Source organism: Ascaphus truei, chromosome 22 (assembly GCF_040206685.1).
Source record: "Ascaphus truei isolate aAscTru1 chromosome 22, aAscTru1.hap1, whole genome shotgun sequence".
Taxonomy (NCBI): domain Eukaryota; kingdom Metazoa; phylum Chordata; class Amphibia; order Anura; family Ascaphidae; genus Ascaphus; species Ascaphus truei.
In genome coordinates, this window is record NC_134504.1 from 6975759 (window position 1) to 6998510 (window position 22752).

Genomic DNA, 22752 nt, shown 5'->3' on the forward strand with positions numbered 1-22752 from the left:
TTTAAGAGCCCCATTGCCTTTAGGAGCCCCATTGCCTTTATGAGCCCCACTGCCTTTAGGAGCCCCACCACCTTTAGGAGCCCCACCGCCTTTAGGAGTCCACCGCCTTTAGGAGCCCCACCACCTTTAGGAGCCCCACCACCTTTAGGAGTCCACCGCCTTTAGGAGCCCATCCTTCCCACGCTGGAACGCTGTTCCGGCATTTCTAAAGTCCCCCCTCTCCCACTGAGGCCCTACCTGCAGAGCGGGTGCAGTGGTGGCGGAGGAGGCAGCCCAAGCAGGTGGTCCTAACACGGAAGTTAAGCCTCACGGGAACTCAACCCCAACTTCTGCAATCACCACCTTGGTGGGCTTCCTCCATGGCTATCACCACCGCCCTCTTTTTTCCCCCAACTTGCACCAAGGCCCACCAGTGCCTAGTTCCGTCCCTGTCATGAGTGTTACAATACACAAATTATTCCTCTAAACTATAAATGCAGACAATAGTATATAGAATGTGCTGATCGTTCACATTTTTACAAACAGCAGAATTTCTGCTTGTCTTTAACATCTGCAAGCAATGGAATTGTCTGTTCCTTTAGGGACATATTTACAGCCTCAGGCATTACATTCAGGAATTACATCATACCAAAGGTACAGCTGTTTTCCTTCTACAGCTAATTGTATTTTGACAAACATAACTTGGTCCATATAACAATGGATCTATTCTTTCAATTAGGAGCTGGGAAATAAGCTCATCAATATCACACAATGTATTTTGGGTGTTGCATTTTCATGCCGTTCCTTTTCCTGCTTTCCTCCATAGGATGTTTGTAAGTTTGTTTGTTTTTTAATGCTTGATAAAAATGTGGGTTTTTTGTTAACATGTTGTTCCGTTACTTGTAAAGTGAAGTGTGAACATTTCATGTATTTGCCAAGATTTCGATGTGTATATGTGTACCCAAACAGTATTATTCAGAATATGGACCTTGCCGTCTCTGATAAGAGAACATCCATGGGTCCATGCAATAAGCCACAAAACGGGGCAATTCTGCAATACATAGTTATTTGGAGTATGTGTCGAAACGTTGCACTTGTGTGAGAAGCGGTTTGCGTAGTAGTCACGTGAGCAATTTGTTATAATCGAGTTTGCATCTAATTTTTCGTTATTCTTGATGCATTAAAAAAATCCCTGCTTAATAAATGATCCACACATGATGTACGTAGCATGGCAGCTGCTAAATGCATGGCACGCATGCCAAGCTCAAGAAGGCCATTTGTTACTCCAATAATAGATGTTTTCCGGTAAGAGCCTACCAGACACAATGACACGGTCATTAATAAGTGGTTTAAGTGAATTGCCTGATCCCGTTTCTCTTTGTTTTCCCGATAGAAGCCCAGTGTAAACCGTACTACTCCGAATACTCCCACCCTCGGCTTTTCATACACCAGATGTGCACCAGCCATTACCTGGATCTGTTTATTACCGGCGTCATCGGATTAAACGTTGTCACCATGGCAATGGAGCACTATCAACAGCCTAAGGTAAAGAAGGTTCTGCTTCCGTGCTGCCACATGGGGCAGATTGAGGGGCTCCGGCAGCTTTCCCAGGGGCCCAAGACTACTAGAGTTTCCACCGGGACCGCCCGTGTCGGTGGCCTTGAGCAGGTTTGGGTGACACCAGTGCACGGTTTGTCCTGGGATGTTCGTAAGATGTGGGAAACGATGGTAGTCTGATTACATCTGAATTTGTTTCATCTTTTTTTTTTAGCTATTGTCCCAGATTAGTTTGGGTGGATTTGAGGGGTTCAGTAAAATGACGCCTGGCACGATGCCCAAATAAAACAATAAATGTCAGTAAAGGATTTAAATGTATTGAATACGAATGACATTTATAGAGCCATGTTACACAGATGTATGAAACAATGGTCTAAACTCATGTAAATTTGAAGCAACCACTAATCTGTTGCTGCTTCTTGCTTTGTATTTCGATCCCCATTTTCCGTTGGGTCAGTGGCCGGTGAAATTTGGAGATACTACTAATGACGACGAGCTTTCTACACAGCAGTTTTGACCACAGTGCTATTTTCTATCTGGAGCCAGTAATGAAGACCTCTTATTGTCAAACATACAGGATTTAATTATGTTCTGTGCATATAATGCTCGTTGAGCATCAGACATTTGTTTATTCAATGCAGCCTTAAAAACCTCACACGCTTCTTCCCATATTAATCCCTCACAAGGAGGGGACATATCAAGCGTGGCCGTTGAATCATATATGGAGCGTATAGCCTGTGCATTATTCTCGCTTCAAAGTATCATGGGTAGGGGGTGACCCGATGTCCCGGTTTAGCCGGGACAGTCCCGGATTAGCCGGGACAGTCCCGGATTTTTATTCAATGTCCTGACAATTTTCTCCGAATCGTTCAAATGTCCCGGGATTTTCAGCTTTTCCCTGTTTGGACTCAAAACCGCAAAAGTAGACACTGCATGTTGCTATGTGATCGATCATATCAAAGAGGAAGCAATTTCAATAGATCGATACACTCTAATTAAACGATTTATTCATATAAACCAAACCAACGTTTTGCTACACTCGGGAGTTTGTGTCCTGTTAGGAAATGGATATAACTTAATAATACCGAATTAATGGGGACGCTATTAGACCAGCGCCATTACCACATTTATTTTTAAAGTGGTGCCATTGGTTTTATAAATCATTTTTTAATGTGTCCCGGTTTCTAGTTTTGAGAATCTGGTCGCCCTAATCACGGGGCTTCGCAATCAGTTTAGCTCCACTAGAGTCCGCCAGGGATTTGGGGCAGTTAATGGAAGAGTTTCTTGGAACAGTCGTAGAACGAGACGTCTCAAAGTTTGGATGATTATAGAGTTTTGTCTATTAAGTGAGCCAGGCCCGAGGTGGTGTTAAGCTCCACCCTGCGCGCCATATGTAGGATGTTCAAATGGCAAGCTTGATACATATGAAACAGGAGAATGTAGAAACAGATAAAACTTTATTCGTCAAGATGGAGGAAATTGTTACATATCCCCCAAAGCCTACTCCATAATGCAGGGGGACTCAACTCCAGTCCTCAAGCCTCCCCAACAGGTCAGGCTTTCAGGATGACAGCTTCAGCACAGGTGGCTCAATCAGTCCCCGCTTCAGCACAGGGGGCTCAATCAGTCTCTGCTTCAGCATAGGTGGCTCAATCAGACTGTCTATGATTGAGCCACCTGTGCTGAAGCTGGGATAGCCTCCACACCTGGCCTGTTTGGGGGGGGGGGGATGTGGACTGGAGTTGAGCCCCCCTGCCACAATGAATACACCTTTACACAGAAACAAGCCTGTGCCGTCCAAAACCTTCTACATTTGTAAACGACTTGTTGGTCCAATAATTGGCATCACCCTTCCTATTTTCTTCCTCTTTCATTTTCCTTTATAGTTTTCGGGATGTGTGTTACGGTCTCCTGTTACATTTAAGGAGACTTTATATGCAACAAAATACAAGCTGGGGCTGTATATGAACATACAGGGAAGGGAGGTGCGGAAGGGGGAAGGAAGCACTCCTAGAAATTCACGAGCACTCTCCAGGCTAATACTAAAACGTTACATTTGTTGCTGTCTATTTAAGATAACCCCGCAGCAGCATACAGTAACATAATAACATATGTCTAATTAAATAAATGGTTAGAAAGGGACAGCGACGCCGGAGGAGGGCACGGCACACATTCTGACCAGGGAACCATGATTGGTTCTCTACAGGAAAGTTCTTTTTGGTATTACTATTCGGCAGCCTACAGCAGGAGTGGCCAACTCCAGTCCTCAAATGCCACGAACCGGGTAGGTTTTGGGGATATCACTGCTTCAGCACAGGTGGCTCAGTCATACTCGGGTAGTTTGGTTGGAGAAACAGAGCACAGCCAACAAGCCGGGAGAAATTGTGATCACGGGGCAACTCCCATAAAAATCAGTTTATTGATAGCTCACATGGACAGCCGATAGATTTAAAAAAATGCACCTACGCGTTTCGAGCCGTGGCTCTTTAGCAAGGTTCAAGGCTCAGTCATAATGACTGCATCACCTGTGCTGAAGCAGGGATATCCTGAAAACCTGACCTGTTGGTGGCCCTTGAGGACAGGCATTGGCCAGCCCTGCTCTACCGTTTAGTCAGTAATCTTGCTATGTGAGATAGAGGTGTCTAATAGATGGCTAGTGGATCAGCTGCCTCTACCCTTAAAGTGGAAAGTGCAGCACATGGTCCCTCCTGCTACCTATTATTCTTGTATTCTGTGTAATATATAATGCATGTTGCTATGTGATCTTAACACAAGCAGCAAACGGCTTTATTTCTTCCATAGACCACCAAGACTGTTCTCCTTCTTTCAGGTGTTAGACGAGGCTCTGAAGATTTGTAATTACATCTTCACCCTCATTTTTGTCCTAGAATCGGGCTGCAAAATGATTGCTTTTGGTTTCCGACGCTTCTTTAAAGACAGGTATGTCTTCTTACGGGGGTAGGTTTCAGAAGGTCTCCGTTTGTCTCCTGGGTGTTTAAAGGTGCAATGCCACGGGGAACGAGTATGAAGGCAGTGGTGTACGTAAGGTGACATCCTGGTCATTCCTGCCTTTAAGAGCCAGGTATCATTGTTTGAAAATGTTCCTTTGGGGGAGGGGGTTTGCTTTTTAGTTATGTTTGTTCCATCAGAAAAATCAGATGGCGTTGTCTCTGTCCCAACTCCAAGGACCAGTAACAGTGCAGGTTTTAAGGATACCCCTGCTTGAGCACAGGTGGCTCATTCAAAATGAATGGGGCACGTGCTAATGAGAGGATCGCCTTGACACCTGCACTGTTAGACCGTCCTTGAGGGGACTTGAGGACGGGAGCCCCTGGGTTACAGCGTGGAGTTATGAGATGACCTCTCTCACCGTTTGGTGGGCTAACCTTAGTGAGGACAGGAGCCCCTGGGTTACAGTGTGGAGTTATGAGATGACCTCTCTCACCGTTTGGTGGGCTAACCTTAGTGAGGACAGGAGCCCCTGGGTTACAGCGTGCAGTTATGAGATGACCTCTCTCACCGTTTGGTGGGCTAACCTTAGTGAGGACAGGAGCCCCTGGGTTACAGCGTGGAGTTATGAGATGACCTCTCTCACCGTTTGGTGGGCTAACCTTAGTGAGGACAGGAGCCCCTGGGTTACAGCGTGGAGTTATGAGATGAACTCTCTCACCGTTTGGTGGGCTAACCTTAGTGAGGACAGGAGCCCCTGGGTTACAGCGTGGAGTTATGAGATGAACTCTCTCACCGTTTGGTGGGCTAACCCTCGTGTAATGGGCACATACAGTGGGCATGAGCAGAAGGTTGGCAGAGTGAATATTACCCTCTGGGTCTTCCTGCTGCACATGGAGTGCTGAGCAGACTGCTTCCTGACTACTGCACATTTCCCAGATCTTAATAATGCGCTTATTTTCTTTAAATACTTTTTGGTGGAAATGCATCTGCTGAATGCCCGGATGAAGGAACAGACTCCTCATCGATCAGCGGTGTTGATATAGTAATGAACCACAAACTTCAGGAAACTGGCTTCACCAAGGAGTCTTACATGTTTGTAAGACTCCTTGGTGAAGCCAGTTTCCTGAAGTTTGTGGTTCAATACTATATCAACTGGGCTGGGTTACAGCATGGAGTTATGAGATGACCTCTCTCACCGTTTGGTGGGCTAACCTTAGTGAGGACAGGAGCCCCTGGGTTACAGCGTGGAGTTATCAGATGACCTCTCTCGCCGTTTGGTGGGCTAACCTTAGTGAGGACAAGTGACCCCATTGGTGTGTCCTACAGGTGGAATCAGTTGGACTTGGCCATCGTGTTGCTCTCCATTATGGGGATAACTTTGGAAGAGATTGAAGTTAATGCGTCCTTGCCCATTAACCCGACCATCATTCGGATCATGCGTGTTCTCCGGATCGCTCGCGGTACGTAAACCCGTAACGATAAATGTCTTGTATTAAAAAAAAAAAACACTGTATTAAAATTCTCGCAGAAAATGTTATCTGGGTAAGTGCTTTAAATATAGTTTATTTTACCTGTCAGTCCGTTTCCTGCATTACCCTGGATAATAATAGTTTTTTTTCCCTTGTATACTGTAGCGTTGACTGTATACGCAGCGCTGTACATAAAATTTTTGCAGGCACAAGTCCCTGCCCCACTGAACTTACAATCTACATCACTTACCCTCTATAAATACCGCTTGCAACATCTCCTAATGCAGGGGTGCACACACTTTTTTTCTTTGCGCCCCCCCACCCTTTCTCCTGCCCGTGCCCCATACCTTCTCTCCGGGATCGGTGGCGTCGTTTCACGGCACGTTGCCATGGCGACGCATCGCTAGAAGCCGCCGGAGACAAGGTAAGGGACATACAGAGGCCTCGCGCGCTCCCCCGGCATTTAATTTAAATGTTGTGGGGAAGAGCGCGGGACCTCTGTAAGCGCCACGCCCTCCCCCCCCCCCCCGACAATCTTGCGCCCCCTTGTTTGCGCACCCCTGCCCTAATGGATTGAATTCTTCACGAGAGAGCAGTCACTGTTGGGATGTATTATTTCGGTATGTTAACGCGGCCCCCTTCCTGTTCATTTTTCTATTTATTTTCTTTTTTAAATTGGCCTGGACTGGCCACCAGTAGTGTAAATGAATCATTGTGACCGTAAATATTGATTTGCTATAACCCCCTGCCCCCATTTATTGGCTGACATTAAAATGGAATGAAATACCTGGACAACGGAGCTGAAAACGTCCTGTACTGGGGGCCTCCAAGTGACGAGGCTGGGACCCCTCCCGCAGATACAGTAACGTCAGATATAGATTAGCTCAGTTGAGGGGGTTCTGCTTTTAGGGCTTTGGAATCTCTGGGTAACTGGAAGTCGGGCGTGTTCATTACTGGGGTGTCTTCTTGCAGTGTTAAAGTTGCTGAAGATGGCGGTGGGGATGAGAGCTCTACTGGATACGGTCCTCCAAGCACTTCCACAGGTAAATATTTCTACGGTATTTTAACCCATCTGCCTCTGTGAATGTTTTTAAATGATAATAACACTGAGACCCCAATACAACGAACACCATAAGCTGCGCTCTGAACTGGAAAAACCCTACAATTGCCAAAGGAAACCACCAACTGACATCTCGTAGTTAAAGGAGACTGCCCCAGGTCTGGGCCAGACACTGCAACCTTCCGACAGACCGGAGAAGAACACCAGGAAATCGCTTGGAAAGAGAAATCTGGCTATGAAAGTAAAATACTTTGGTTGGCACATTTTGCCCTGGGAGCCGTCACCTCCAATCTTTACCCCCCGGACCTTAAGCGGAACCAGGTTTCCGAGGCAACCACCTAACATTCTATTACAGGCGGTCCTTGGTTATCCAACGGAATCCGTTCTGGAAGGAGCGTTGGATAGTGAAACCGCTGTAAAGTGAATCCCATGTTAATCAGTGGCGGTAACCGTTGGATAACGCATTCAGGCATTGAAAAAACGGCCCATAGGCTTGAGTTGGATGTGCCATTCATTGTAAAGTGAAACGTTGGATAACGAGGACTACCTGTACTGTGCAAATCACACGCAGGTGCATTCGATATGCTTAGGACCCGGTGTGGAAAGCGGTCCTCAAGGAGAAGTTGAACCCAGTGGGTTGCCCTTTGCACACAGCTAGTCAGGCAGAGGTGACCAACGCCAGTCATCAAGGGCCACCAACAGGTCAGGTGCTAAGGATATCCCTGCTTCGGCATAGTTGGCTCAATCAGTGGCTCGGGCAGAATACCTTCAGCACAGGTTGAGCCACATGTGCTGAAGCAGAGATATCCTTAACACCGGACCTGTTGGTGGCCCTTGAGAACTGGAGGTGGTCACCCCTGAGGTAGACACATGACACACGGCATATTTATAAATATACAAGTAGGGTTTGTACACATCCCCTTTCATTTATTTTTTGCCGCGACTGTGGGGAAGTCATTGTAAACATACAGTATATTGTTGTTTGATGGTTCTTTTTTTTTTTAATAGATAAAGACAGCATATTTACACTTCGGTTTTCTAGCGGAAAGGAAGAATTTTTAGAGTACGGAAAAGTGTGTGTGTGGCGTCTTTATACAGACGCGCTTGTGTATGGGAGACTGGGGGTCAGAGACTTTAGTGGGAGTTTCCGTGCGACAGTCACTATAACGCAGGCCTGCACAACTCCAGTCCTCGAGGGCCGCAAACAGGCCAGGTTTTCAGGATATCCCTACTTCAGTCATACTGAGCCACTGATTGAGCCACCTGTGCTGAAGTAGGGATATCCTGAAAGCCTGGGCTGTTTGCGGCCCCGAGGACTGGAGTTGTGCCGGCCTGGCGTAACCGTTAGACACATAATCTGCGCCATGTTTCCAGCGCGTAATCTGCTTCTGTTCTCTCCGTACAGGTGGGAAATCTCGGACTCCTTTTCATGCTGCTGTTTTTTATTTTCGCTGCCCTGGGGGTGGAGCTTTTTGGCGACCTGGGTACGTTTTTAGTCCTGTAACCGCGAGTGCTCATTTGCATGCCATTACCCAGAATCCCCGACTGCAGTGGAAGCAGTGTATGCTAAGAGATAATGGGGAAAGAGTGCGAATGTGCCCATGAGTGGTATTTTTATTTGTTGAAGCCTAGTCTGGAACGAAATAGAAATGAACTAATTGGGGAAAACAAACTTTTAAACCTTGTCCTGTTTTTGTTTTTTCCCCCCCTCCCAGAGTGCAGTGACTCTCACCCCTGCGAAGGTCTAGGGAGGCACGCCACATTTAGAAACTTTGGAATGGCCTTTTTAACGCTCTTCCGGGTATCAACAGGCGATAATTGGAATGGGATAATGAAGGTAAGAAACCCGGAGTTTTTACAAACGTAGGATTTTTCGCTAACGTGTAAGAGGTCAACGCAATACCGTTGTTTTATTTTTCATACTCCTTGTTTATTGAAGGTTTACACAGTATTATAACACAAAGGCATCAGGATGAGGTGCAGAAACAAAATGGCGGAAAAGGAGGGGGCACAGTCACGTTCAGTTGAAAGAGAGTGAAATACATTCCCTCTCTATACAGGTTTATGCACGTTTCACAGTTGTCTGTAATGGGGGCCCAGTAGTGAGGCCTGCACTGTGGCATACGAGGAGAATAATCTGGGCACAAGGCCCAACATCACAGAAGGATCGAAAGAGGATTTAGGCCCGGGATACCTGTGTGAGATTGCCATGGCCATATTTTCCATCTGGCAGATGAGGCATATTTTATTATGGCTTGCGGTTAACGATGGGTAACAGTGTTATTTTGCCCATCAAGCTCTTCCAAAAAAACGTACGGGACTCCATTGCAATAGCTTTTTCTACGATAGCAGGCAGTTCCTTTTCTGGGCATGTGTCTGAAACGACGTGACAGAGTTTGGCCGGCACTGGCGCCCGCTCTTGTTTGTGTGACGTAAGATGCTCAGCAATTATGTTTTTTTTTTTATATGTAGGGGGTTATTTATCGAAGCCCCCCCCCCCCAAGGCGGCAAAACTGGGGCAAAGAAGCTGAACCAGATGTATTAAAGAAAATGTAAACCAGTGGGATTGAAATAGTTAATAAAACTGGGGCAGTTTCAGCCCAGTTTTGCAGCTGGGAGACTGTGACAGGGTGGCCGCCGGGTTGGGTCAGTAAGTAGTCCACACACCGCGTATTTGAACGGACAACGTCCTTTTATTTCCCGGACAAGGGAAAACAGGTTATCGAGGATAGTTGATTCCAACAACAAAATCAGTGTAAAATGTCCTTACTTTGAACAAGAGAAGAGTCCCAGCTGTTCCGGGGCAATCCTTCTGGATACGTGAACCTTTTTCGTGCAGGTTCTTGAGACTTGCTTCCTTACAGGCTTGTTTGTGATGCAGGGTTCGAGTTCCCCCGCTGCTCCCAAGCAAATCCCTCTGGGAACAAGAAGCCTGGGTCCCTGGAGGCTTGGAGCTTGGTGCTGAGTGTTAGGCGCAGCTGGTCGCAGTCAAATCCTCTGTGATCCTGCTCTCCTGCTGGTTCTGGAACAGCTGGCAAGGAGTAGTTTCCTGCCTTTTAAACCCTGCTGGGACTGGACTCGAAACACCCTAGGAGACCTGAAAGCTAGCGTGTAGTCTCCTGATCCTGGCAGAGTGAGGGAGTTAACCCCTTCACTCCCTCACAGAGACTTTAAGAAATACAGCTCATGTTTAATGCAGAGAGCAGTAGAACATCTCTGTATTGTATCTTTCTCTGAATGACTGTCTTAACATCAAATAAAAGGCCAGCATTGTCCTGACACATAGACCACTTACAGTGCATTCAGTTCCATTGTGTTACTCTCCTCCCCGCATGAGGACTATTTCCATAGGTCACAGACAATATACTTAGACGCTCTCCAGCGGAGAAGGATCGAAGTTGTTTGCCGTGCAATCTTATCTACCCCCCTATCTTTTTGGTATTTTGGTTGTTTAGAATATATCTACACTGCTTTTAACTGTATAGAGCAGAGGTTCCCAACCCGGTCGCCAAGAGCCACCAGCGGTGCAGGTGTACGGCTATCCTCTCATTAGCACAAGTGGCCCAATCATTGTGACTGAACCACCTTTGTTCAAGCATTGGGGAATCCTTAAAACCTTCCACTGGTAGTAGTCCTCGAGGACAGGAGTTGGGAACCTCTGGTATAGGGGGGTGCTTAATAGACTACAGGTCCATAGCCAACAATGTGTAATGGCAAGTAGTGGCGTAAAAAGGCGATTCTGACACGGAGGAGTTTTTCTAGACAATAACATAGTTTATTATGAGCACAGCATCAATAAAATAGTAAAATAATGGTAAAATAGTGACCGGTTGTATCCATTGTTTGTAGGACAATAATCAAGAGCGCTGGTCAAGGCAAGGGAATCGTAGCTGCGCTGCTAGTCCCTCGTACCACATTCAGCTCATTCTCCACCCCCACCTTTCACTCTTATCCCAAGCATATTGTTACTCCTTTTCCTGGGCCTAGCGTGTGTGGGATGAGTACCATTGTCCAGTGGTTTCAGACTAGCATTCTGTCTTGGTCAATGACATTGTGAAGATAGTCACTCAATATAATGTACGTAACTTCTGAGTAATTGTTCCCCCATCCTGCGTCTGGTATCCTTGGAACAATAACTCGGCCCTTGCTGGTTCACAATGGCACAGTGTCAGACAAACAATCTCTCGTCTTACCCAGAATCCTCTTAGTGTAAATGTCACAGGAGACCAGGACAATTCACCGGGATCATAGCACCAGAGAGGACTAAGGAGATCAATAAAGCAGATTTATTGTGGCCAAAGTCAACAGGCACAAACCAATACAAACAAAGAGCTTGCACTCACCAAAACAGCTGTTATGGCAGGAACACTAGCTAACTAGATGTTGGGTGCCGCTTCACATGGCTTACCCAGGGCAGCTTCCACGTTCTGAAAGGATCTGGTCCCTCAAGACCTTGGGATGCTCTTTCTCCAAGAGCAAGTTTGGATTTCCCACTCGGATCACCATTGAGTCTCGTTCTGGTGTGTCTTCGGCAAAGCCTCAGAGCACACCGCTTAGTTAGCTTCCACACTAACTCCATGGATGACTGTAGAACTGAGATCAGCAGCTCTTTACATAGACCTCGGCCTCTATCTCAGTCTACGGAGTGGAGCTTAAATTAAACTTGGACTTTAAATGATACCCGCGCAGTATTAAATATTTAGGATCTACATCACAAGTTACTGCCAAACATTATACTCTGCTAATTACCCCTCTATTATAAAGAAATTAATCGAAGATCTATCGTCTTAGCAAGAGTTTCTCATCTCATGGATTGCCAGGATATGGTCAGTTAAGATGAATATTTTACCTTGTCTTCTTTATTATTTCCAAACTCTTCAGATCTTATTCCCAGAGAAGGAGCTATCTCTACTTCCAATAAAATTGATTATTTTGTATGGAATGGCAAAAAAAAAAAGTCAGAATTATCAGAAAGGTTCTTTCTAGAACACGGGAGGTCTTGGACTTTTTAAATCTCTGGTTATACCGGAATTCCAAGATTGTTCATGTAATGTTTTGTTCAATAAAGGTTTCCGTAGAATAAGGGACATGATCTCCAAATCTAAAATGATAACTCCTAACGAAATATCTGAACAACATCCATCTCTCATCAGGGGTTCATATAAATATGAAGTTCACTTCAAATAACTTTCCTGATTATACCTTTTTCAAGCATATGTGTGTCTACATAATCAGGATCAGTTAAAACAAGCCTCAGCCATATATAAGATTTTGGATCCCATTGGCGACTCTATTAAAGATACTGTAAATATATGATCTGTATGGAAGTTGAACTGGGGTAGATTTGGAAGACTGGCTCGATTTTGGGGAATTTGCTGTCAAAAGCTCTATTTGCACAAGCATCAAAGAAAATTCGTATGACATTTTCTGTCGTTGGTACAAAACACCTGTAAAACCTAACTCTATTAACCCAGACATACTGTATGTCCATTATGCTGGAGGAATTGAGGACAAAAAGGTGCGCGTTCACATAGCTTTCTCTTCTGCCCTGTAATTCAACGCCTTTGGGATAAGGTTTTAAGATTTATTTCTCTAAATGTATTGCAGCTAAATTCAAAGTAGAGATCGGAAACAGGTCACCCCTCCCTCAGTTAAAATGGTTTGGAGTCAAATTTCCCTTGTTACGCAAATGGCAAAATGAGCGGGTTTTATGAACGACACATTACAGAACGTTGAGGGAGTCTGGGGACCTTTTATTGAATTGAAGTTTACAGAGTTGTGTACAGTATTTTAGAATATCAACTGACCATTTCTTAGAATATGTCGAATACTGATGTCAATGTACAAACCTTCTCGTATGTAATATTGTAAAATCTAGCGGGTGTGCCCACCAGTCATAAATTCCCCTTGACCCCCCTTTTTTCCCCTTCTGTATCTCTCCCCGATAGTCCTTCCCAATGTTATTCCTGTAACAATTGTTATTATGCTACAATTAAAGGAATATTTATAGAATGGGAACCAGGGAGGTTCTCCAGAGCTGAGCCGCGATCTGTTCAGCCGGGGGTTCCTGAGATTTGGACCAGTGAAGTAACTGGGCTGGCTGTCCAATAGGTAGACAGATGATGTGGTGTCTTCCAAAAGTCCCTTGGGCCCCTCCCCAGTGCTTAAAATAACGAGGTTCGGCTCCAGAAGATTTCCCAGTTTCCAAAAAAAAATAGAAGAGAAGCTGGGACTTCTTTTTTAAAAGGTATACACCAGGGGCGGCCAACCATGGTCCTCAGGGGCCAACAGCAGGTCAGATTTTCCTGATATCCCAGCTTCAGCACAGGTGGCTCAGTCAATGGCTGAGCCACTGATGGAGCCACCAGGGATATCCAGAAAACCTTACCGGTTGTTGACCCTTGAGGCCTAGGGTTGGCCACCCCTGGTATACACTAATACTGTTTTCCTCCTGACATTAGGACACACTGCGAGACTGCAATGAGGATTCCACTTGTTACAATACGGTCATCTCCCCAATCTACTTTGTCTCTTTTGTGCTGACCGCACAGTTTGTTCTGGTGAACGTGGTGATTGCCGTGCTCATGAAACACCTCGAGGAAAGCAACAAAGAAGCCAAAGAGGAGGCAGAACTGGAGGCAGAAATGGAACTAGAGTTTCAGACTCAAAACATGCCACCATTGGACTGTGACCCCTTTATCTGGACAGAGAGGGACCTGGGCTATTCACAAGAGATTTCTCAGGACTATATGAATTCTGTGCCGGATAAGGCTGGCTCCCAGCTCTCTCTGGTGCATCCCATGGTAAGAAGTTTTACATACAGTACTGTCTCTCTTACAGGACATCTCAGGTTTTGACTGACCTATATTCAGTAAAGTGAATGGATTATTTATAGGAAACAAGAACCTGTCTGTTGCAGGGTACATGCAACCACACACGCGGGTTCTCTTGATAAGGCTTCTTTATTGAGCCTTAAAAACATACAGCACACAAAACAAAATAGCTTCTCTTCAGCATAGAAAACAAGGCAGCTTCTCTTCAGCATGCAGGACACAGACAGTTCATCACACATGTACTTTGCAAAAACAGACCTTCTAGCAGTAATCTCTTCAGTCTTTCAGTCCTGTCTCCTGACCAGCTAGCCTGCATGTGTGTACAGCCTGGGGGTTTTAAAACACCTTGATTATGCAGCAGGGGTCAGACTAATTAAGCAGCCCTTCTCCACTGAAACTTAACCTCGTCACTGCTGCACAGTATATGGCTGGTGACGTTCATTCACCCTGTCACACTGTCGTAGCTACCTTTGTAGATGGATCCATCTTGTAGAGCAGGAGCGGCCAACTCCAGTTCTCAAGGGCCACCAACAGGTCAGGTTTTGAGGATATCACTGCTTCAGCACAGGGTGTTCAAACAGTGGCTCAGTCAATGACTGAGCCACTGATACAGCCACCTGTATTGAAGCAGGGATATCCTTAAAACCTTACCTGTTTGTGGCCCTTGAGGACTGGAAATGGCCACCCCCTGTTGTAGAGATTTGGGGCACTCAATGGGAGAAATGTCTTCCCTTGGTGAGATATTAATAATTCTGAACATATTTATTATTACAATCCATATTTTCTCAGCCTTGGTTTATCGTGACTAGGTACACCCCGCCCTGCACCCAACCATGAACCCCAACAACTCTACTTACACCCCGCCCTGCACCCAACCATGAACAGCAACAACTCTACTTACACCCCGCCCTGCACCCAACCATGAACCCCAACAACTCTACTTACACCCCGCCCTGCACCCAACCATGAACCCCAACAACTCTACTTACACCCCGCCCTGCACCCAACCATGAACCCCAACAACTCTACTTACACCCCGCCCTGCACCCAACCATTAACCCCAACAACTCTACTTACACCCCGCCCTGCACCCAACCATGAACCCCAACAACTCTACTTACACCCCGCCCTGCACCCAACCATGAACCCCAACAACTCTACTTACACCCTGCCCTGCACCCAACTATGAACCCCAACAACTCTTCTTACACCCCGCCCTGCACCCAACCATGAACCCCAACAACTCTACTTATACCCCGCCCTGCACCCAACCATGAACCCCAACAACTCTACTTACACGCCGCCCCGCACCCAACCATGAACCCCAACAACTCTACTTACACCCCGCCCCGCACCCAACCATTAACCCCAACAACTCTACTTACACCCCGCCCTGCACCCAACCATGAACCCCAACAACTCTACTTACACCCCGCCCTGCACCCAACCATGAACCCCAACAACTTTACTTACACCCCGCCCTGAACCCAACCATGAACCCCAACCACTATACTTACACCCCGCCCTGCACCCAACCATGAACCCCAACAACTCTTCTTACACCCCGCCCTGCACCCAACCATGAACCCCAACCACTCTACTTACACCCCGCCCTGCACCCAACCATGAACCCCAACAACTCTACTTATGCCCCGCACCCAACCATGAACCCCAACAACTCTACTTACACCCCGCCCTGCACCCAACCATGAACCCCAACAACTTTACTTACACCCCGCCCTGCACCCAACCATGAACCCCAACAACTCTACTTACACCCCGCCCCGCACCCAACCATGAACCCCAACAACTCTACTTACACCCCGCCCCGAACCCAACCATGAACCCCAACAACTCTACTTACACCCCGCCCTGCACCCAAACATTAACCCCAACAACTCTACTTACACCCTGCCCTGCACCCAACCATGAACCCCAACAACTCTACTTACACCCCGCCCTGCACCCAACCATGAACCCCAACCACTCTACTTACACCCCGACCTGCACCCAACCATGAACCCCAACAACTCTTCTTACACCCCGCTCTGCACCCAACCATGAACCCCAACAACTCTACTTACACCCCGCCATGCACCCAACCATGAACCCCAACAACTCTACTTACACCCCACGCCGCACCCAACCATGAACCCCAACAACTCTACTTACACCCCGCCCCGCACCCAACCATTAACCCCAACAACTCTACTTACACCCTGCCCTGCACCCAACCATGAACACCAACAACTCTACTTACACCCCGCCCTGCTCCCAACCATGAACCCCAACAACTCTACTTACACCAACGTGGAACCAACAGGCCGCAGCTTTTAATTAACCATCGCAAAATACCAGGAAAACCCGGCCATGCCAGATCTGTCAATACCACCATGAAACTAGTAGCACCAGTCCGCATGGCCCTCAGTGCCCCCCCATTGGGTATTAATCATTACGCATCCATGCATGGACAGATGCATGGAACCCATCTATCAGGACACTGGGACCCCTGCATCCTCGCTCAGATAGACACATAAGTACACAAACTGGTAGACACAGAGATAACGGACTCTCACAGAAGACCTGAGTCTACACACCATTTCTGACCATCCTGGGAGACTTGGCTTGTCTGACCCAGTAAAAACCCACCTGATGTTGGTTGCCCCTTCTCTGTATTAACCTCTTTGCTCTGACAGCAGAGGAGTCAATCGATTACTTTTGTACGTATTTGTCTTGATCTACTGTGTATGTTTTGTGTTTCCCGCTTTCCCTTCCTGCCTGCGGCTCGATGCCTCGTACAGGAGAGACACATGTTTGACACAATATCCCTGCTGATCCAGGGCTCTCTGGAAGGGGAAATGAAGCTAATGGACAACTTATCTGGCTCCGTGTGCCATCATTATGCCGTACCTGAAAAGGGTTCCTCCGAGAAGCAGGTCAGCTTCCCCTGTTGGGTTTCTGTTGCATTTGATAAAATAGGAGACATTTGACCAAATATAGGTGCTTTATATGTATCCCGTTATCACATACACAATGGTGGGCTGCATTTACCCAACTAATTACCCGTTGGTTTTTATTTATATATATTTTACCCAAATCCTTAAAATCTAACAGTCTGAATATGCTTTCGGAATAAAGCAGCACTACGGGTTTCATTTTTTAAATTTCTTTTATTGCAGAAGTGAAGCAGGGGGTCTCTCGAAACTGTGTTCATTTCAGCTCCGGGGCCCCCTGCGTACCCCCGTAAGGGGCCGCCGGTATCTCTTTTCAGTTTAAATGTCCAGGTCACGCAGGCCAATAGGAAGCCACACCGGATGACATCACTGCTTTACCAGCAACAAAGGAAAGGGTTCTTTACAGTAAGGGCAGTTACAATGTGGGATTCATTAGCAGTGGAGACTGTGATGGCAGATACAATAGATTTGTTCAAAAAAAGGTTGGACATCTTTTAGAAAGGAAAGGTATACAGGGATATACCAAATAAGCAAACATGGGAAGGACGTTGATCCAGGGAGTAATCTGATTGCCAATTCTTGGAGTCAGAAAAGAATTTATTTTTCCCCTTATGAGATATCATTGGATGATGTGTCACTGGGGTTTGTGTTTGCTTCCTCTGGATCAATATACTATAAATACAAATATAGGATAAAGTATCAGACGTCTAAATTTAGCATAGGTTGAACATGATGGGCGCATGTCTTTTTTCAACCTCCTCCGCTATGTAACTATGTAACGCTTCCTTTTGGCCCGCGAGACATTTAAACGCCGCCATTATGTTAGGTGCACAGTTTCTCTGACATGCAGCGATACCGGCAACCCCTGCGGAGGTATCTCCTTGAAGCAGGTGGTCCGGGGAGATTCAATTAACACTGTTCAGCTCCGAAGAACCCCTGCTTCATCCTGTAATATATATATATATATGTTATTTACTTACGTGAATCCCGTATTGCGGCTTTTATATAGCTTTCTAGTTGCAATGGGCCATTCACTTAAACGGGTTGTGTTGTGCTTATAGCTTAGCGATCTGGCCCTATGTGTCTAGCCCTGTTATGTATGTATGTATGTATGTGTGTATGTATGTATGTATGTATGTATGTATGTACATCTTTATGTATATAGCGCCATTAATGCACATAGCGCGTCACAGCAGTAATACACGTGAAAATCAGATAAATAACAAATAATACAGATAACAGATCATGGGGAGAAGCGCTTCAGACATAAAAGTGACATTTAGGAAAAAGAGTCCCTGCCCCGAAGAGCTTACAATCTGTTTGGTGAGTACTGTAGGAAGGACATACAGAGACAGTAGGAAGGTGGACTAGCAGCATGTCTTCTACCCTTGTAGCAGTGGTGGGATTGAACATTTTTCATAACCGGTTCTTACCTTCACGGCGGCGGGCGGCGTCTACCAGCATCTGTTTCCCTGCATGCCTTCTCAAAATGGCTGTGCGGCGTCACATGACAACGAGACGCTGCGTAACGTCGTGACGTCACGTTGCCATAGCAACAGACGGCACGTGGCGTCCCTGTTGGCATGGCAACACGGCGCCATTTGACGGCTCGCGGCCATATTGAGAAGATAGGCAGGGAAAGGATGCTGGTAGGCGCGCCCGCCGGCCGCCACCACAGGTAAGAGAATTAAGCACCGGTTCGGCGAACTTGTGAAATTTTAGTGACAGGTGCGCACGACCCGGTGCGAACCGGCTGAATCCCACCACTGCCTTGCAGTCACTCTCTTATTTGTCATGGCTGTTTTCTTATTCTTGCTCGCGTTCCCTTACTTAGATCCCTCTAGCGGAGATGGAAGGCCTGTCTTTGACGTCCGACATTCTGTCCGAGAAGTCCTGGTCCTTGGCTCTGACGGATGACTCGCTGCCTGATGATGCCAGCGCCATCCTGTTTAGTGCTCTCGAAAGAAATGTATTGATATTATTTACATATTATTTTCATTTTTAGATATTTTGAGGGCTCAAAATAAGGATATAAATGTAATATATAATACATTACAAGACAACTAATGCCGTTAGATTTTAATAGAAAATGGATTATTGTATCATAGATTGCAATATTTATTTATTTAGAATAATTTCAGTTTATTCTTTAAACTATAATGTGCATCCATTAATAGGAAAGGCGCTGCAAAGCCGATGGGGTTCGTGTCCTGTATTTTGAGCCCTGGTGTACATACCCCCATGTTCAAATCAGCTTTTGGTTAGAGCAGGGGCGGCCAACTCCCAGTCCTCAAGGGCCAGCAGCAGGTCAGGTTTTAAGGATATCCCTGCTTCAGCAGAGGTGGCTCAGTCAACCGGCCTGACCTGTTGGTGGCCCTTGAGCACTGGAGTTTGCCATCCCTGAGGTCTTATCATGTAGCTCACATTAGTTTACCTTTTTATTACACATTTGAGCTTAGAATATCTGTCACAATGTTGTTTTTATTAAATGGAGAAACATAGATTGGAGAGGCTGCAACCGCAGGGACCTGGGAGATCATTGGGGAGGCCTCCACCCAGCAGTGTGGAGGCCTCCACCCAGCAGTGGGGAGACACGGGCTGGAGAGGATGGGATGAGGGAATGTGTGGGAGCGACGTGGAGAAGAGAGGCTGTAACCGTAGGACCTGGGAGATCATTGGGGAGGCTTCATCCAGCAGTGGGGAGACATGGGCTGGAGAGGATGGGATGAGGGAATGTGTGGGAGCGACGTGGAGAAGAGAGGCTGTAACCGCAGGACCTGGGAGATCACTGGGGAGGCTTCATCCAGCACTCGGGAGACACGGGCTGGAGAGGATGGGATGAGGGAATGTGTGAGAGCGATGTGGAGAAGAGAGGCTGCAACCGCAGGGACCTGGGAGATCATTGGGGAGGCTTCATCCAGCAGTGGGGAGACACGGGCTGGAGAGGATGGGATGAGGTAATGTGTGGGGCGACGTGGAGAAGAGGCTGTAACCGCAGGACCTGGGAGATCATTGGGGAGGCTTCACCCAGCAGTGGGGAGACACGGGCTGGAGAGGATGGGATGAGGGAATGTGTGGGAGCGATGTGGAGAAGAGAGGCTGCAACCGCAGGGACCTGGGAGATCATTGGGGATGCTTCCACCCAGCAGTGGGGAGACACGGGCTGGAGAGGATGGGATGAGGGAATGTGTGAGAGTGATGTGGAGAAGAGAGGCTGCAACCGCAGGGACCTGGGAGATCATTGGGGAGGCTTCATCCAGCAGTGGGGAGACACGGGCTGGAGAGGATGGGATGAGGGAATGTGTGGGAGCGACGTGGAGAAGAGGCTGTAACCGCAGGTCCTGGGAGATCATTGGGGAGGCTTCATCCAGCAGTGGGGAGACACGGGCTGGAGAGGATGGGATGAGGGAATGTGTGGGTGCGATGTGGAGAAGAGAGGCTGCAACCGCAGGACCTGGGAGATCATTGGGGAGGCTTCACCCAGCAGTGGGGAGACACGGGCTGGAGAGGATGGGATGAGGGAATGTGTGGGAGCGACGTGGAGAAGAGGCTGTAACCGCAAGTCCTGGGAGATCATTGGGGAGGCTTCACCCTGCAGTGGGGAAACATTGGCTGGAGAGGATGGGATGAGGGAATGTGTAGGAGCGACGTGGAGAAGAGAGGCTGTAACCGCAGTACCTGGGAGATCATTGGGGAGGCTTCATCCAGCAGTGGGGAGACACGGGCTGGAGAGGATGGGATGAGGGAATGTGTGGGTGCGATGTGGAGAAGAGAGGCTGCAACCGCAGGACCTGGGAGATCATTGGGGAGGCTTCACCCAGCAGTGGGGAGACACGGGCTGGAGAGGATGGGATGAGGGAATGTGTGGGAGCGACGTGGAGAAGAGGCTGTAACCACAGGTCCTGGGAGATCATTGGGGAGGCTTCACCCTGCAGTGGGGAGACATTGGCTGGAGAGGATGGGATGAGGGAATCTGTAGGAGTGACGTGGAGAAGAGAGGCTGTAACCGCAGGACCTGGGAGATCACTGGGGAGGCTTCATCCAGCAGTGGGGAGACACGGGCTGGAGAGGATGGGATGAGGGAATGTGTGGGAGCGACGTGGAGAAGAGGCTGTAACCGCAGGTCCTGGGAGATCATTGGGGAGGCTTCATCCAGCAGTGGGGAGACACGGGCTGGAGAGGATGGGATGAGGGAATGTGTGGGTGCGATGTGGAGAAGAGAGGCTGCAACCGCAGGACCTGGGAGATCATTGGGGAGGCTTCACCCAGCAGTGGGGAGACACGGGCTGGAGAGGATGGGATGAGGGAATGTGTGGGAGCGACGTGGAGAAGAGGCTGTAACCGCAAGTCCTGGGAGATCATTGGGGAGGCTTCACCCTGCAGTGGGGAAACATTGGCTGGAGAGGATGGGATGAGGGAATGTGTAGGAGCGACGTGGAGAAGAGAGGCTGTAACCGCAGTACCTGGGAGATCATTGGGGAGGCTTCATCCAGCAGTGGGGAGACACGGGCTGGAGAGGATGGGATGAGGGAATGTGTGGGTGCGATGTGGAGAAGAGAGGCTGCAACCGCAGGACCTGGGAGATCATTGGGGAGGCTTCACCCAGCAGTGGGGAGACACGGGCTGGAGAGGATGGGATGAGGGAATGTGTGGGAGCGACGTGGAGAAGAGGCTGTAACCACAGGTCCTGGGAGATCATTGGGGAGGCTTCACCCTGCAGTGGGGAGACATTGGCTGGAGAGGATGGGATGAGGGAATCTGTAGGAGTGACGTGGAGAAGAGAGGCTGTAACCGCAGGACCTGGGAGATCACTGGGGAGACTTCATCCAGCAGTGGGGAGACATGGGCTGGAGAGGATGGGATGAGGGAATGTGTGGGAGCGACATGGAGAAGAGAGGCTGCAACCGCAGTACCTGGAAGATCATTGGGGAGGCCTCCACCCAGCAGTGGATCGACAAGGGCTGAAGATGATATGGATATATATATTTATCATGTGTAGAAAATAGAAGAAGAAGCAAATGCCCCAAGGTACAGATGAATTTAATTGATATAGGTTATTAAAAAAGTCAGAATCTGGATATAACATTCATTAATCATGTTCTCAATAAAAAGCCATGAAGGTAACACTGCATAATGAAACGCGTTGGGACTGTTCATTACCTGGACCTTTGTCCACTACTTATTGGTATCCGTATACCCACCGACTATTCATCATTCTACTTCCTATTTGTTGAACTTTTTCATTCACACGGGACCTGCGGCTGCTCGCTGCGTGGACCTCTCCGCGGATAGCGATCATCTCACTAGCTCTGAGGAGAGAGGCTCTGCAGCTTCAGAAACCCACAGGCACGGGATTCTTTAAATCACATCTGATCTCTGCCTGGGAACCCTCCTTACCCATGACATCGTTGTTGAGTGTAACATCCTCATTTCAGCGTTTTGTTACCTCCAGTCACAGCTGAAGGTGGTGTGAGTGCCCCGGTCAGAACCTCACATTGTCAATGGGACAAGAGAGGTTACTACAGCTTTGGAGACCTGGAAATGCTGGATTTCTCCAATTACAGCTGATCACTGTTTGGGGATACTCCCTCCATCCGAGCCGTCCTCACGGCGTGATACGCTCACACGTTCAGCGTTTTCTCTTGCCAAGCCTGACACGTCTCTACAATATTTTCAAATATCACCAAGAGAGCCACTGACTGTCCATCCATCTCATGTAATCCTCCCACCGTTCAGCTGGATCCCGAGTGGTAACAGTATTACCTTCATTACTTTTTATTGAGAACTTGATATATGGATGTTTTATCCAGATTCTGACACTTTAATCGCCTATATGAATTAAATTCATCTGTACCTTGGAGAATGCTCTTCTTCTTCGTCCATTTTCTACGTGCTAATCACCTTGGACAGGTTTGTTTTTTTTCCAGCTGAAGCTGCTCATTCTCCAT

General features: G+C 47.6%; 1 protein-coding gene across 8 annotated transcripts in view; it reads left to right on the forward strand.

Annotated features, from left to right (window-relative positions):
* The window catches only part of CACNA1G (calcium voltage-gated channel subunit alpha1 G), an 88040-nt gene that overhangs the window by 53167 nt on the left and 12121 nt on the right, over window positions 1-22752 (forward strand). For 6 of the 8 annotated variants that reach the window (XM_075579832.1, XM_075579825.1, XM_075579828.1 and 3 more), the window contains 9 exons: window positions 1373-1524; window positions 4367-4476; window positions 5815-5948; window positions 6930-7000; window positions 8423-8501; window positions 8733-8854; window positions 13479-13820; window positions 16652-16786; window positions 18639-18773. In XM_075579832.1, coding sequence (XP_075435947.1) covers window positions 1373-1524; window positions 4367-4476; window positions 5815-5948; window positions 6930-7000; window positions 8423-8501; window positions 8733-8854; window positions 13479-13820; window positions 16652-16786; window positions 18639-18773 — 1280 coding nt within the window. The remainder of the gene's footprint in view (window positions 1-1372; window positions 1525-4366; window positions 4477-5814; window positions 5949-6929; window positions 7001-8422; window positions 8502-8732; window positions 8855-13478; window positions 13821-16651; window positions 16787-18638; window positions 18774-22752) is intronic. The other 2 variants (XM_075579827.1, XM_075579830.1) reach the window with 2 other exon arrangements.